Source organism: Phyllostomus hastatus, unplaced genomic scaffold (assembly GCF_019186645.2).
Source record: "Phyllostomus hastatus isolate PE091 unplaced genomic scaffold, TTU_PhHast_1.1 phas_contig_29, whole genome shotgun sequence".
Taxonomy (NCBI): domain Eukaryota; kingdom Metazoa; phylum Chordata; class Mammalia; order Chiroptera; family Phyllostomidae; genus Phyllostomus; species Phyllostomus hastatus.
Genome location: NW_025333835.1, coordinates 4,792,435 through 4,809,710, shown reverse-complemented (window position 1 = coordinate 4,809,710; position 17,276 = coordinate 4,792,435). Strand labels below are relative to the sequence as shown.

Genomic DNA, 17,276 nt, shown 5'->3' with positions numbered 1-17,276 from the left:
GTGCCTAGTACTTAGTTTGTCTCTTTCTCTGTTAATCCAGTTTCATTAGTATGAGAAGCTAGCAAAATCAAAAGCCAATATAAGGTTAAACATCCAATAAGGAACAGTGGAACACTTGACTATTTAATAAAGTTCTAATAAAACATTCAGATTGATGTATTAATTGGGTATTTTTATTGAGAACTTAACTGTATACCAAGCACCTTGTTAGTCAAGATTTTTAATTTAAGTTTTTTGTCCCAGAAATTTTCATATCAGAATTTTGGTTTAATCTTACTGTAGGGTATAGAGTAGTCTAATGAATAACCAATGTGAATGATCAATAGTAACAAAAAAGAAACAGTCCAGTTACTCTTGATTCCTGGTACAGAATTGACAAAAGTATTGTTAAAAGAAGTATGTGAAAAAGTATTGTATAAAAATAGGGTTTGTGGGGTTTTTTTGCTGTTTTTGTTACTTGTTTTTACTTAGATTTTTTTGGATTCTTTCAGTTTAGGTGTCTGTTTTGGGGTAAAGGGAAAAAATAAGGCAGAAAGGGATGTTCAGGAAATAAAATGTCAAGGAGACAGAATGGGTAGAACTGACCTTTGGGAGGCAAACATTTTTGTTTAGTCACAGATAAACTGAAGGCTGAGAAAGGCTGTGGACAGATCGGAGTGTGATAGCACCTGAGCAAGGAGACCTTGTGCCCATGTAACTTCGAAAACCATTCTGCCAGTTCCTCAAAAAGTTAAACACAGCATTACTGTATAACCCAGCAATTCCACTCCTAGGTATATGAAAGCATATGTCCATGGCACCATTATTCATAATAGGTCAGAAGTGGATAAATAAAATCATGCAATGCAATGCAATCTACCAATGAAAAGGAATGATGTAGATGTATGCTGCACCATGGAGGAACCTTGAAATTATTAATGCCAAGTGAAAGAAGCCGGTCATAATTGATCGTGGAAAAGTAGATTGTTTCATACAAATGATTTCATTTATATGAAATGGCCAACATACAAGTCTGTAGAGACAGAATGTAGTGATTCCCTAGAGTTAAGGGGGTTGGGAGAAGTGGGGAGTGTTGCTGACGTGTAAGACTCTCCTTGTGGTGTGATGAAGGCGTTCGGATGCTGGTTGTAGTGATGGTTGCGTCCAACTCAGCCAGTAATGCTAAAAACCATTGATGGGTGCATTTTAAATGGGTGAATTGTATGGTATATGAATTATACTTTTATTGAGATATAATTCAAAAGCTATTTTTTAAAAAACTAAGCATATATAGATTATAAAAATTATTTTTTACAGAACTAAATAGAAAAAAAATGAGTGAAGACATTCTGATTGGTGATGATAGTTTATTTAAACTTGTATATACTTTTTTTTAGGTATAATTGATATATAACATTATATTAATTTCAGGTGTACAACATAATGATTTGATATTTGTATATACTGTGTTGCAAATATTGTGTATTATGACCACAATATTTAACTTTTTTTTTGAAACATTAGCATTTCTTAACTTAGAAAGCCATGTTTCTGTTGAGGCTAGAGGGGTATATTCAAAGAAAGAAAAAGCCAGACTATAAGTTGTGGAAGGAAAATCCACATCCTTTTATTAAGCTTGATGTCTTTATTATTTTATGTTTCTTATTGAGGGTGTGGCAGATGTATTTAGTTAGGTTAAGAATTTCCTGTAGAAATGTAACATCTGTACTCCCACAAAGAATATCCGCTTGGTGAGGTTTATGGAGTTCTGTCTCCAGCAATCCCAAATTGTCATTCTGTGGACTTGATGTATTTATAAAGGGCAGGAAAGGAAGATGTTTAATTTGTGGGAAAGGGTGGTGGTTTAGGGATACGACTTTGTTATAACTGGGAAACAATATTGTATTACAAACAGCAGAATTCTTAGTTTTAGCCGATGTTAAAAATAAAAGGAAAACTTTATTGTTATGAAATTGTTTTTGTTAATATATGACATATCTTTCTGTCTTTTAGCTTTCAAAACGATTACAAGAAAAACGCTGGAAAGTGGGAGACCTTCTTCAGGCTGTACTTAAATACTATGAAGTGATGGAAAAGACTTCCATTGAGGAGAAGTGCAAGTCACTGTTTGATTGGCTCTTGGAAAATGCATAGAACAAACTCCAAACCAGTATATTTTTATTATTTGTTTTAGGAGAGAGCAAAAAAGCTAAAGATGCAAAGGATAAAATTTAAATAGTGAATATTAACATTTAAAGTGAATTGAGAAGAAAGGAAATACAGCTTTTTAAGTTCATTGTGTCATCACGTGGTATATATAGTTCATGCTTTTATAATCTCTGTCGAATATTATCTTCACTTATTCTTCTGTACCCATGTGCAGTATGTTAAGACACTAAAAACATGGATTTGAAGGAAGGTCTAGCCACGAGGTCTTCAGGAACGTTGATTGATGTCATTCTTTCTGCATCAACTGTGCTGCTAGAAACTGTACTGAGGTGGCTGAGGCTGGGTTCCAGACTCGTGATATCCTATCAGTAACTAATTTGACATTCAAAAAGCATTGAGGCTAATTTTTTTCTGGTAGTTTTAGACTCATTTTTAAAAGTCAATTTTATTAGCTCTGCTATTGGTAGCTTTTCAAATCCCCCAAACTATTAATTCCTTAAAAAATTAGTATTTTAGGTTTCTGTTAATACTGTTAATGATAGTTTCCTCAGCCTTTCATCAAATTACATTATTTGCTGATGTTGCCAATTGTCCTGGCAGGAAAGTGAGGGAGGGTGTGTGTCTCTGTGTGTGAAGAGCACTTTAAACTTGCTGGTGGTTTGTGCCCTCTTTTACTTTAATGTTCTCATGGTTAGAAATCCACTGTTATCATTAAAAAAGGTGCTTTAACAGAAAATGTCTATAAAGATTGTGTGGTAAGAATTTGTATTTCTCTTTTGACTATTTGGAGTCCCCAACTTATCCTGTAAATGAAAATAAAGTTGCAAAATATGTTGAAATTTTAAAAGCCAATGTTAATATGGAAATGTATTTAAAGAAGCCCAATAATGATTTTCACTTTTGGATTTTTGAAAACCTCTTCCCTTTAGCCCTAGCTTTTTTCTAGAAAAGAAAAAAAGGATCCTCCCCAGATAAAATCTATCTGCACTGTTTTGCAGAAACCTCTGATATATTTTCCTTCTGGGCTCTACATTTCCTGCTGCTTCAGCTTAAGAAACTACAAGTTGACTTGAATAGAGGATAAGATTGTGTCTTGGTTTTGTATGCGAGGGTATGCATGTGTAAATTTTTTGGTTCTCTCATTAGCGGATTTTGTAATCTACAGTAAATTACTTTTTGTTGGGGGTTTTGATTTTGCTCCAAAACGTTTTCTTTTTTTCTGAGCACTGACTTTTAGAAGCTGCACAGATTACAGAAGACATAGCACCTGCCATGGGGAAAGGACTAGGGGCACTTCCATTAATTTGAATTATTAATTATGGTAGAAAAAATGTATTTCATAATGAAAGAATTAAATTTGCTTTTTAAGAAAAATGCCAAGAACTATTTAAATATTTTGAGGTTATATTCCAACCTTTAGTTTTTCTCAATTTAAGATAAATAGAGCAGGCCTTAAAAATAAATTTTCCTAAAGTTTCTTCAAGTATTTTTTTAAGGTGGAGAAATGCAGGAAATGTATGTTTATAACCAGGATCATTTCTGCTTTTAGCTTCTCAGAACTTGAGATGCAGCAGCACTGGACTGGGTTTTTAAATGTTAGGAACTATGTTGTTAATTATAACACAAGTTAATTGATTATTAAGTTTGGATTGAATTTTTACAAATACATAACTGTCAAGTTGTGTTTAGTAATAACTTCAGTGTATGTACAGGTTTGATTAACAGCAAAACAGAGTTCTGAATTTCTTTTAAACTAAAGTGATAATATATTGCTTTTGTAAAGCTTTGTGCTTGAAATGTTTATGTTTGTTTATTTTATGGTAAAAATCATTTTGAGGTGAGATTTCCCTTGTTTGCTTTTTCCTTTTGCATTTTGGTGGAGCTGCACTGCATTCAGCTTGCCCTTACTCAGCCCCTGCAAGTGTCAGACCTGTCACGAAAGGCGTTAGCATGCCTTTTCATAGTCATAGTGGGACTCCGCACTCACATCACTTCAGTGCGCTTGCCTGGAGAAAAATATGAAGTATTGGCAGGTGTGAAAAGAAGCATGAGTTAAGCTTCCTTTCCTAGAGACAACTTCTCTGTTTAGAGCAGCATCTCTTAATTGAGTACAGTCTAAATTTACTTTCTTTGAAGGCACTTTGTGATTTTTCTAAACTGTTCTGTTTGTTGAGAACAGCTCTGTCTTATTTTAATATAAATCTACTTTACATATTCATATTATAACATTTTAATATTGCCATTCTGATGATTTTGACGCTTATGAAATATATCTTATTCAGAACTGTTACAGTTGTGATGTGCATAGAATTGAATTTTGTTTATCAGGTTTAGAACCATTGGAGTGTCTGTGGAAAGAAAGTGAATGAGGCCTCTGATAAGGAGTTTTTTAAACATTATTTTAGACTTAGATGTGGCAAGACTTTCATAGTCTTTTCTCAAGCTAAGTTTAAAGTTTTAGGTATTATTAATGTTGATTTTGAAAATATGTCCTGATTTATACAAAAAATGATTCTTTTATAAATCACAATAAAATTACAGTGTCTGAATGGCTTGATACAACGCAATGGAAGAAAACATTTGAGAGTGTTCATTCAGTGAATATATATGTGGTGACATGTTTATACTTTGAAAAATGTTCCACTTACCCTTTCAGATACTCGACGTGAATTAATCCAACTCATGATACTTTCATTTTGCTTAGATAAGGGTTTTATGTTGTTGGCAGCAGAACTTAATTGCTCATGAAGTGTGCCGAGCGTGCAGCGGAGGGCAGGTTTCCCGACGGCCACGACGACAGCACACATTCCCTGGCTGTGGCGTTTAACAGACTCGTCATCAGAGTCCAGACCCAGATGGCTTCTTAGTTAATTATTTAACTAATAGTATTCTTCCACAAGTAATAGTATCAATTTCCCATCAGTACATTGCTTTAAGTTTTATATTTTTCAAAGATAACTTTCCATCGGATTTAAAAAAATAATGTATCCATACTCAAGATGTAGGGAAGATACTTTCATTTAAAACCCTGTCTGCCTGTCACCACACAAAACAATTAGAACTTCAGTGGAAATTATAAAATTGTACTAAAGTACATTTTTTTCTCATTTTCAGCAAAAGACCCAATATGCATTCACTTAACTGTATTTCTGCTCTGAAGGTGCAGGTACAGTCTTAGTCACTCTTGTCACTTTATTTTTTTACCATCCATGTACATTCCTTTCCAAGGGCATAATTGTAGCTGTAGAAGTTCATTGTTTTGTTTTTATTGGAATGTTTGAATACTATTTAATATCAGATTTTAATATTGCTTGATTTGCTACCTTTGGTTACTTGTGCAGTGTTAAAAGTAATTCCACATTCTTGTTTTATATAGCAAAGCAGTTTAAATAATTGTAGCTGTTTATTTGAGTGTGCTGAATTACTATATTAAGATCTTACATTGTATAACAGTAACTTCTTTTCTGCTTTTCAGTAATTTAATATGTTCATTTACCAAAATACGAACTTCAGGAGGCACTAAAATTTTGTTTTAGCAGTGGTTCAAAATAAACATTTCAGAAATTACTTTTGTAATAATTTGCAGTAGTTCTTTTATCTTTTATCAGTCAAGTCTTTGATCTTTCCTCTTCCAATGAGAATTCTCCAATACATTTAAGAAATGACAGGTGTTGGTTTTCATTTTGTAGTATCTTGTTAACTGCTCTGTACTGAATTAAAACAAAGGCATACGAGTGGAACTGTTATTACAGAAGATGCATCAAACAATCTCAGTGCTCCTAACATGGTTTTCAAGAACAAGAGAAGTTAGGAATATTTTTAATGGGCACTGGATTCGAACTGCTTATTCAGGTGTCTCTGAAGCTGACAGTGACTTGAAAGGCTGTGTCCGATCTGCTTTGGACTGTAGTAGAAAGTAGGGTATTACAGTTGCCCTCATTCTGAGTGTTATGAAATCTTCAGGCGGGATTGAGCACTCCTTCCATAGAACATAGAGGCCATGCCTATCATGCCATGTAGCATCAGGCACTTAAATGCTAGGTGCTACTCGTTTATTATTAATGGAATTTGAATACCTTAAGTATTTTAAGCCCCAGAAATTAGGGAATGATTTTTATGGTTTCTCAAGAATGTTTTAAAATGCTAGGAAGTAATGATAGCAAACAATGGTTTGGGTGTGAGAACATCTCAGTCAGCAAGAAAACAATTTACAAATTCTGACAAAAAGTTAGCAAGTTTCCGTAGACTGTAATTCCAAAACTTGAACAATATTGCATGTTTGGATCATTTGTGATCTGTGTCTTAGCTGGGATAGAGAGGGTAGTGAGAGATAGGGCTGGAAGAGTTACCTCAGATTTTTGAAAGTGGACGGGTGGAGCGAAGTAATATATCCAAGGATGAATAGACCCTTGGTGCGGTTAGGCAAAAGGTGTAAGAATAAAAACCTAAGAGCTTTTTCAGCATTTTGTTTATAGCAGGAACATTAAAGGTAATGGAGGTAACTCCTTGGGCTTGATGCATTGTTTCTTTCCATCCTTTGGAATTTTGTAGTCACTCTTACTTTTGTGCTTTAGGGCAAGGAGAATAATATTTTAGCTTGGAGAGGAATAAAAAGGAACATTTTCAAGAGAGGATTGAAGCCCCTCATTCTCCTTCCCCTATACCTCTTCTTTTAAAGAGATCCCCAAGTAGATTTCTTAGCTTAGAGTAAGGAATTAAAAGTAGACTCCTGTGTGCTGAATTGGTCCGGTGATGTGCTTTGGCCCAATGGGAGAGCTTTTTAACATTATTACCAACACTTAAAAATGAGGTTTCACATTTGAATGTTCGTGTTCCAGATGCTCATGAGAAATGGGAAGTTCTGAAACACTGATTGGACTGTGTGGCACCAGTTTGGTGGGGAGCTGACTAATGATTTTGACCCTCTAGTCTGGGCTGACACTTCTTTCTGCCTCTGGCAAGACCTGCTTCATTCACCTATTTCCGCTGCCCCATGGGGCCCTGTGGGTGCTTGAGATGCAACCTCTGGCTTAAAGCAAATGAGATAATGAATGTGCTTGGAAAATCTGAACAGTGTTCAAGCAATTCTTTCATTCTCTAGGATTGCTCAAAGAAGGGAAGAAGATCCTAAAAATTACAGACCTGGTGAGTTTATTTCTTCTGAGAAGAAAGTAGAACATAATTGTTAACAACATGGTTTTTAAGTGTGTAGAGAAGAAAGAAGGGAGAGGTTTACCAAGAACAGATTCTGTCAGATTTACATTTCCTTTTTAAATAGAATTAATTGTGTGGAGACATAGTATCTGTGTTTTAATGAGGATTTAATGTGGAGAACAGGATTGAACATTTGTGGCTTCCTGACTTGTTGATACTGTGTTCTCAGAGACTTGTCGTTGAGGGGCAGTGCCTGCCTGGGGGGTCAGCACTGCGAAGCCATGGGCCATTTCAGGTACAACCTTTTTCCACCACCCTGGGTGAAGATGGTGTTGGGAATCCGTTGGTCAGGGTGTGAAAGAGTATTACTGATCATTACTGAGTAATCGTATCAAGGGATAATCTTTAAATAGAATTGAAGTTGACTAGAGGAGAAGACAAGACTATTTTTTCCTTTTGTTTTTATGACTGAACCATAATTTGACATTTCCTTCCAAAGGTGGGAAAGTTTTCTGTTTACACAGGAAACAACCCTTTTACACCAATGGGTTTGAATATTTGACCTCAAATACTATATATTTATGGCTTTCTTGATATAAAGTTACTTTTCTCCCTGTTACATAAATTCAGTGAATCTAGAAGTGGATGCTTAGAAATCTCGTAAGGGCTTAAAATGCTGTGGACTTCTTTTTTTTAAAATATATTTTATTGGTTATGCTATTGCAGTTGTCCCATTTTCCCCCCTTCACTCCCCTCCACCCTCTACACCCTCTCCCACCCACATCCCCCCCCTTTAGTTCATGTCCGTGTGTCATACTTATAAGTTCTTTAGCTTCTAGATTTCTCATACTATTCTTACCCTCCCCCTGTCTATTTTCTACCTACCATCTATGCTACTTATTTTCTGTACCTTTTCCTCCTGTCTCCTCCTCCCACTCCCCTGTTGATAACCCTCCATGTTATCTCCCTTTCTGTGGTTCTGTTCCTGTTCTAGTTGTTCACTTAGTTTCTGTTGGTTTTCTTTTAGGTGTGGTTGTTAATTGTGAGTTTGCTGTCATTTTACTATACATGTTTTTTTATCTTCTTTTCTTAGATAAGTCCCTTTAACATTCCATAAAATAAGGGCTTGGTGATGATGAACTCCTTTAACTTGACCTTATCTGAGAAGCACTTTCTCTGACCTTCCATTCTAAATGAAAGCTTTGCTGGATAGATCAATCTGGGATGTAGGTCCTTGCCTTTCATGACTTGGAATACTTCTTTCCAGCCCCTTCTTGCCTGCAAGGTCTCTTTTGAGAAATTAGCTGACAGTCTGATGGGAACTCCTTTGTAGGTAACTGTCCCCTTATCTCTTGCTGCTTCTAGGACTCTCTCCTTCATTTTTACCTTGGTTATTGTAATTATGATGTGCCTTGGTGTATTTTTTCTTGGGTCCCACTTCTTTGGGACTTTCTGAGCTTCCTGGACTTCCTAGAAATCTATTTCCTTTGCCAGAATGGGGAAGTTCTTTATTATTTGTTCAAATAAGTTTTCGATCTGTTGCTCTCCCACTTCTCCTTCTGGTACCCCTAATTCGGATGTTGGACCGTTTAAAGATGTCCTGGAGGTTCCTAAGCTTCTCTTCATTTTTTTGAATTCTTATTTCTCCATTCTTTCCTGTTTGGTTGTTTCTTTCTTCCTTCTGTTCCACTCTATTGTTTTGAGTCCCAGTTTCCTTCCCATCACTATTGGTTTCTGTGCATTTTCCTTCATTTCTCTTATTGTAGCCTGCTTTTGTTCATCTAATTTTCCACCAAAATCAACCAATTCTGTAAGCTCCCTGATCACCAGTGTTTTGAACTGTGCATCTGATAGGTTAGCTATCTCTCAGTTGCTTAAAAGGACGAGTTCTGGGGCTTTGATTTGTTTTTCTCTTTGAGCCATCTCTCTCTCTCTCTCTCTTTTTTTTTTTTTGGTCTGGTCACGCCTGTTACAGTGAGGGGTGGAGCCTTAGGTGTTCACCGGGGCTGAGCACCCCAGTCACTGGATTGTGATGACGTATGTGGGGGTGGGGTCTCGAGGGAACAATGGCGGTTGCTCCGTTCTCTGTGGGACCTCAGTCTCTTCTGCTGCTTCCCCCAAGCAAACTGGGCCCCTCTTGTGCCAATTCCCGTGTGGGTGGGTCTGTGCACGCCATGGGACCTTCCAAGGACCTCTCCCATGAGGCTGGGTGTCTCTCCGTGTGCCTCAGGGTCCACCGCTGCAATCTTGAGTGCCCCGGATGCCTTACGCGCACCCAGATGCCTTACACGCCCAACTCTCTCTGCTCTCCGCTCCTCGACCTGGCCTGGCTGCTCGTCTCTGCCCCTCCTACCAGTCTGGACGAACTGGTCCATTTTAACTTCTTGGCTGCCCGACTTCCATTCAGATCAGTTTTCTGTCAGTTCTGGATGTTATTCTGCCTCTAAATTGTTGTTCCAATCCTGGTTGTGCGTGGAGGTACGGTGCGTCCACCTATGCCTCCATCTTGGCTGGAAGTCCTGTGGACTTCTTAAGAGTCAGAACAAGGCTGCCAGGAAAAAACAGGAGCTGCCAGAATTACTTATACCTGAAGTCAACCTCACTTCTGTTTGTCATGTTGTGTTTGTGGGGCAGGAGGGCACGGATTCCAGGGAAATTGAAGTGGTACAATAGCTTTTCCAACCTATATGTCTGTGTCATTGAGTCAGTCTTAGATGTAAGTGCTGGGAAGTCACTTCAGTTGCCTGAGTTTGGGAAAGCCAGTGGACCTCTTCATGACCCCTGAACCCTAAGAAGCCATGGCTTCTAGGAGGGGTGCCTGGTTCAGTGGCAGAGTCTGCAGTTGACACAAAGCTCATGAAGTGCAGTCTGTGTGTTGAATGACAGATCTCATAAGACCTCAATAAGCCCAAATGGCTAAGTGTGTTGTTAACGTGGAAGGTAAATATTGGTCCTGCCTAAATGCAGGGGAGTGGAAGATGAGAAACTCTAAAGGCTTGAATCAGGGTCCTAAGAAGGCTGCAGAGAGAGAGAGCAAGCCAGTGCCAGTGCCCTGCTGTGAGTGGGGATATGTCAGAATGAAGAAGAAAGCTCAGTATTTATTGATACTCCCCATTAGCCACTGCCTTTGTGGAGCTAATTCTTTAGTAAAGAAGAGTCATTAAATGAGCAACAATCATTTAATTTCTGTTGTCAGGGTGGTAGGAGCCTAAAACTGAGGAATCTAACGGGGCTTTCCTAAAGACGTGATGCTGAACCTTAGGCTAGGTTAGAGCTCAGTAGGACCCAACCAGGCAAAGGAGAGGTTAGGGATTCAGGGAGCGGAGAGAGCTGTTCCAGTGCAGCAGACAAGAACATGATGAGAGAATGCTTGTCACTTATTTGAGGAACCAAAGACCAGTTCGCCTACAGCATGAGGAGTTGTGACACTTCTTGAAAACAGACACCTTAGACAGCTCTCACTCATATGCTTAACGAAAATGTTTGTAGTTTTCTGCACTGCAGTAGAATGCAGTTTTTATACTGCAGTAGTTGGTTTTAAGTACAGGGCTTAGCAAGTGACAGTCTTGCTTGACCCTGTGTTTTTCAAACTAAGCCTGGAATATGGTGGTTAGTCTGGATATCATTTTACAAAGAGCAGAGATAAAATGAACCATCCACATCTGTGATAGTCTAATAGGAAGGAGCTAAAAATGTATCATTTGGGTTTCTCCTGGGACACAAAAGGCTGTTTGGCCTGGAGAAGGAAAGGTGTGGGATCTTCTGGTGGAGAGAGATTGAAATTTATAACTCTAGAGGACCAGGTGGGGACCAGTGGGCAGAAATTAGCGGCAGGTTTCAGCTAGCTCTTCAAAGAGTGGACTAGATTCTCTTCGTGAAAAAGGAGTGTGCTTGTCCTTGGAGATATGTCTGTACTGCTGGCTGAATGCTTCTGCAAGTTTTTAAAGTATATTTTATTGATTATGCTATTACAATTGTCCCAGTTTTTCCCCCTTGGCCCCCCGCTGCCCAGTATCCCCCTTCCCTCCAGCAATCCCCCCTCCCTTAATTCATGTCCATGGGTGGTACATATAAGTTCTTTGACTTCTTCATATCCTATACTATTCTTAACACCCCCCTGTCTATTTTGTTCCTACCATTTATGCTTAATCCCTGCACCTTTTCCCCCATTCTCCTCCTTCCCGTGCCCAGTTGATAACCCTCCAAATGATTCTCATATCTATGATTCTGTTTCTGTTATGGTTGTTTGCTTAGCTTTTGCTTTTTTTTTTTGTTTTTTAGATTCAGTTGTTGATATTTGTGAGTTTGTTGTCATTATAATGTTCATAGTTTTGATTTTCTTTTTCTTAAATAAGTCCCATTAACATTTCATGTAATAATGGCTTGGTGGTGATGAATTCCTTTAGCTTTACCTTGTTTGGGAAGCACTTTATGTGCCCTTCCATTCTAAATGATAGCTTTGCTGGACAGAGTAATCTCAGTTGTAGGTCCTTGCTCTTCATCACTTTGAATACTTCTTGCTAGTCCCTTCTTGACTACAAAGTTTCTTTTGAGAAATCAGCTGATAAGTCTTATGGGAACTCCTTTGTAGGTAACTCTCTGCTTTTCTCTTGCTGCTTGTAGGACTTTATCTTTAACCTTTGGAATTTTAATTATGTTGTATCTTGGTATGGTCCTCTTTAGGTCTAACTTGCTTGAGACTCTGCCTCCTGGACTTGTTCATCTATTTCCTTCACCTAATTAGGGAAGTTTTTCTTTCATTATTTTTTTCAAATAAGTTTCCATTTTTTTGCCCTTCCTCTTCTTTTTCTGGCATCCCTATGATTTGGATGTTGGCACTTTTGGAGATGTCCCAGAGTCTTCTTGTTCTCTTCTCAGTTTTTTGAATTCTTGTTTCTTCTTTCTGTTCTGGTTGAATGTCTATTTCTTCCTCATGTTCCAAATCATGGATTTGAAGCCCAGTTTTTCCCTTCACTGTTGGTTTCCTGTGGATTTTTCTTTATTTCATTTAGTGTAGTCCTCATTTCTTCCCTTATGTTGTTGCTATGCTAAGTGAGTTCTCTGAGCATCCTGATCCATCAGTGTTTTGAACTCTAAATCTGATAGGTTGGCTGTCTCCATTTCGTTTAGTTCTTTTTCTGCAGTTTTGTTCTGTTCTTTCATTTGGGCCATGTTTCTTTGTCTCGTCAATTTGACAGCCTCCCTGTGTTTGTTTCTGTGTATTAGGTAGAGCTGCTTTGATTCCCTGTCTTAGTGCACCTGTTAAGTTGTATGGGGCAAGCCTTAGGTATTACCTGGCTGTGACCTGCTTCACCATCATGTGGCTCTGTGTTGGGGGAGGAGTTGGAAGGGGGACAATGTGGCTCCCTGGCTTCCATAGGTTTGCTTGGTACTTGCCCCATTCCCAGTCACTTCACTCACATCCTGAATGCAACCAGCACCCTTCTAGCTGTTGCCCTGGTGGTGATTCCCAGAGTGGGTGGTTTGCATACGTTCAAAGCCTGTGCATGCCCTTTAAACAGACTATCCTGAGAAACCGGCAGTTTCTTCTGCCACCCCAACTCTATTGGTTTTTATAGCCAGAGGTAAGGGGTCTTTATCTTCCAAGTGCGGGAACCCTGGGCTATGTGGTCTGGCCTGGGGCTGGGATCGCTCACTCCCAAGGTATCCCTCCTAATTTTCATCTACCACACGTGAATGTGGGAACATCCATTCCATTGCTGCCTCCACTGCCTCTCTGCCCATCTCCAAAACTCCTCCTCCCCTACCCATCTGGATGAATGTGGCTTCTTTAAATCCTTGGTTGTCAGATTTCTATACAGTTCGATTTTCTGGCAGTTCTAGGTTTTGGGTTTTTTGTGTTTTTTTTTGAGGTTAGTTGTAATTCTTGTGGTTGTGCTGGGGGCGAAGTGTGTCTACCTATGCATCCACCTTGACTGGAAGTCTACTCCTGCAAGTTTTGAAAAGAATTACAAATAGTTCATAACTTTATATTAGGCAAAATCCATTTCCATACACCTTTTTTTAGTAAAGTTAAGAACATCGGCTCTGGGGTCAAAAGAACGATTTAAAATTTAGCTCTACCATTTGTGACCTATCTATATGATGTAGAACAAAAGACTAGGATGATGGTATTTTTCCTGACTGTAGTGGGTGCCACTTTCTACTGATTTTCTACTGATAGGTGCCTGGGGGAACAACTAGTCTTGGAGCTCCTTGATTTAAATTCAGGTCTTGAGCCCTGGCTGGTGTAGCTCAGTGGACTAAGCACAGGCTGAGGACCAAAGGGTCGCCGGTTCGATTCCCAGTCAGGGCATATGCCTGATTGCAAGCCAGGCTCCCAGTGCGGGCCACATGAGAGGCAATCACACACTGATGTTTCTCTCCCTCTCTTACTCCCCCACTTCCCCTCTCTAAAAATAAATAAATAAAATCTTTAAAAAATTCAGGTCTTGAGGTTTTCTGGATCTCTCAGGGGGCTTGATGGTGTTGTACATCTAGGACAGGGCCTGTGTATGAAGTGTGTAGCCCCAACTTGAGTTCCAAGTTGGAGTTCCAACTTGAAGGAGTGGTTTATGAGAATCCATTAGTTGGAGGGGTGGAGAGGCTTGACTTTTGCCTTTCCAGCTCCATGAAGCTGCCACAATACTATTCTGGTTTTTTGTCAGTTTTGGCAAATATTCTTAGGATGAAAGTGTGGTGTTGAGTGCTGGCTTTACGTCTTGGGGTTCTTTGATTTTGCTGGATTTGACCCATTAATTCTTTAATATCTTATGTATCTTTCAAGATGTTTTAATACTTTTTACCCACCTTCCCCTCCCAGGTAACCACTCATAATATTTTAACTTACATGTAGTGCTTAAACATTTTTCTACATATACCTTATTATTGATGTTCCTTTTATTAGGTCTTCATTTTATCTTTTGAAATGGTTATAAATGCATCTGATATTAAATTCCAAAAGGTATCAGAATGTGCAGAGAGAAGTTCTTTCTTATCACTCTTCAGCCATGGAGCACCCCTCACAGAGACACCATGTTACCAGTTTCTGCTACATAGATATTGTGCTATATAGGATGTTTCAGAGTTCCATCGCTGTTGTATGTTATTGTTGGATATTAACTTGGAAGTGTCAAAAAATAGGAACTGATTACTATAAAAGTCAGGTTAGTGGTTACTTCTGAGGCAGAGGGATATATAGGAGGCTATTGTGGTATCAACAATATTCTATTTCTTGGATGGTAGTTAAACTGTCCACAGAGATTATGTGCAATTCTGTGTAAACATTCCACACAACATGTACAGGTGTATGTGTGTGCAAACACACACAAAGTTTAAAAAACAACTGCAAAACTGGTCTTCAGACAACCAGAGGGAATAGATGGATTACCTGCAAAGCAACAGTTTGATTCATAGCTATCTGCTGAACAGTTATAATAGAAACCAAAAGATAATAGAGTATTTTCAAAGTGCTGGTTAAAAAAGTCAGATCCAGAAATGCATCTTCTAAACAATTTTCAAGAGTGAATATAAAATTTCTAGTAGACTGAGTTTGCATTTAACTTACCTGTGCTGAGAAGAAAAACTGCTGAAATCTATACTACTTTTATAAGAAGGGAATTGAACTCTAAGGAAATAGTGAAGAAGCAATGTTTAAAATAATAATTGAAATAGAAAATGAAAGAGAAAGAGTGAGCACCCAAATGCAGTATATGTCCACATAGTTCCTGTTTCAAGCACTTCACATCATTGACTCTGCATGTCAACCTTGCCATTATTCCTATTTATCATGTGAAAAAACCTCAAGCTCTGAGAGGTCAGGCTTCTTACATAACAGGCATAGGGGTAAGGCCCAGGTCATCAGGCTCTAAAGCCCAAGATCAGTGCATTACACTGTGTCACCAAAAAACCTGTAATAACGTAGACTTTACATGTTAGCATATTTCCTTCCAATTCCTTTGTATTCTTATTGTGTGGGATCACTTTGTGTAAAGTTGGTACAGCTGACAGTCTTTGCAATACAAGTATTTTAAGTAGGTCTTTTGAGAAGGACAGTATGTAGAAACCAGGCAACATTATCTCAGCTTGACTTTGATTTTTTCTCTTTCCTTGTCTTTACTTTTACTCTTCTCATCAGAGCTGACAGCACTAGAAGCTCTTTCATGCATGAAATAGAGCTCATCTTGCCCCAGCAAGTGTGTACCTCCTCCAATAAACCCTACTATACATGTTCTAGCTTTTGAAGAACTCAGTCATATGTGGCCTCTTCCTCTCCACTCTGTTTCCTCTTTCCAAGAGGAAGGAGAGATAGTAGGTGTTGGGGCAAATAGCCTTCCCTTCAGAGGCATGGGGAAAGTGAAATGTTAAAAGACATTTAGGAGTTTGTCCTGTGGTGTGATGTGAACCTACACTCCATAGCCATCGGAGACACTCAGTAAAATCTAATCTTGCTCCTCAGTGATTTCAAATCAGAAATGTGTAGTTATGATCATTATTATTATTACTCATTGGGTACAATATATTGAGTACCGCAAAAGGAAGATGGCTCAGTAATATCAGATGGTAGGAGTCACCCAAGAGAGGAGCCACATTCATGATTAAATAGTCTATAAGGTAAGTTAAAGAAAAGCACAATAAATCAGCTTGTTTACTGAATCCCATTTTTGCCAGTATGGCAGATGACTAACCCTTCCATTGAAAACAAATATTCTGGATAAAATGTTAAAACTTCTAAATGGATTGTTAGGCAGCATGGAGGCAAGGAATATGTAGGCTAGTATAAAAGTGAAGTCAAGGAAGGTAACCCCAAGTCTTACACCAGGAATCGGAAGAAAACTTTTCTGTATAAAACTTTAGCAGTGAATGGAGGGGAAAAACACCTTCTCTGAAAATTGATTGTCTAACTGCTGTAAACTCCAGTCTAGATTCACTCTACCCCAGTGGTGAAAAACCTCAGGCAAAGAATTTAACATTTTTCTGTTAATGCTTCTACCTCTTGAAGAGCCCATAGTCATCCTAGGACTTGATTTTTCCTGAAGATAAAGTCCCCTGCTCCCCAAAATGAGAAACTTAGATTTGAGAAAAAATGACAGAAACATGAACATGAGCCAGCAGAGTAGAAACCACCTCTAAGATTTCATGTGTTGGTATTCGTCAGACACAGAATATAAAGTAGCTGAATTAGATATTTCTGTAAGACACAAAAGGAAGCTTGAGCATGAACAAAGAACCTCTTCACCTCTACTAGGATGGCTAAAATAAAAAAGATGGATAATAAAAAGTGTTGAAAAAAATGTAAAGAAATTGAGGCCCTTATATGTTGCTGGTGGGAATTTAAAATGATGCAGTAACTTTGGAAATAGTTTGGTAGTTCCTCAAAAAGTAAAACAGAATTACCATAGGAGCCAACAATTCCACTCCTAAGGATATACTTGAGAAATGAAAACATGTCTCCACAAAAACTTGTACATGAATGTTGAGAGTATTCATAATAGCCCCATAATGAAAACATGTCAATCAATTAATGAATAGATAACCAAAATGTGGTTTATCCATACAATGAAATTTAACCATTGAAAGAAATGAAGTAGTGATACATACAACATGAGTGAATCTTGAAAACATGCTAAGTGTAAGAAGGCAGACACAAGAGGCCAAGTATTGTGTGATGCGCTTTATATATAATGTCCAGAATAAGAAAATCCATAGTGGCTGAAAGTAGGTTAGTAGTTTTCAGGGGCTAGGAAAAGGCAGAAATGGAGAGTGACTGTTAATATGGATCAGAGTTTCTTTTGGGTTGATGAAAATTTTCTGAAATTATGTAGGGGTATTAGTTGCACAGCTCTAAATATACTGAAACCCACTGAATTGTACATTTTAAAAGGTAAATTTTGTACTATGAAAATTACTTCAATCTTACCAGAATATGAGCAGAGAACAATATTTTTAAAAAATAAACTTCCAAAAATGAAAAC

At 38.2% G+C, this 17,276-nt stretch overlaps 1 protein-coding gene across 3 annotated transcripts in view; it reads left to right on the top strand.

Annotated features, from left to right (window-relative positions):
• Positions 1–5,715, top strand: part of AKAP11 (A-kinase anchoring protein 11) — a 51,332-nt gene extending 45,617 nt beyond the window's left edge. For all 3 annotated transcript variants that reach the window (XM_045838880.1, XM_045838882.1, XM_045838879.1), the window contains one exon: positions 1,993–5,715. In XM_045838880.1, coding sequence (XP_045694836.1) covers positions 1,993–2,133 — 141 coding nt within the window. In that variant the 3' untranslated portion in view covers positions 2,134–5,715. The remainder of the gene's footprint in view (positions 1–1,992) is intronic.
• Positions 5,716–17,276: the final 11,561 nt, after the last annotated feature.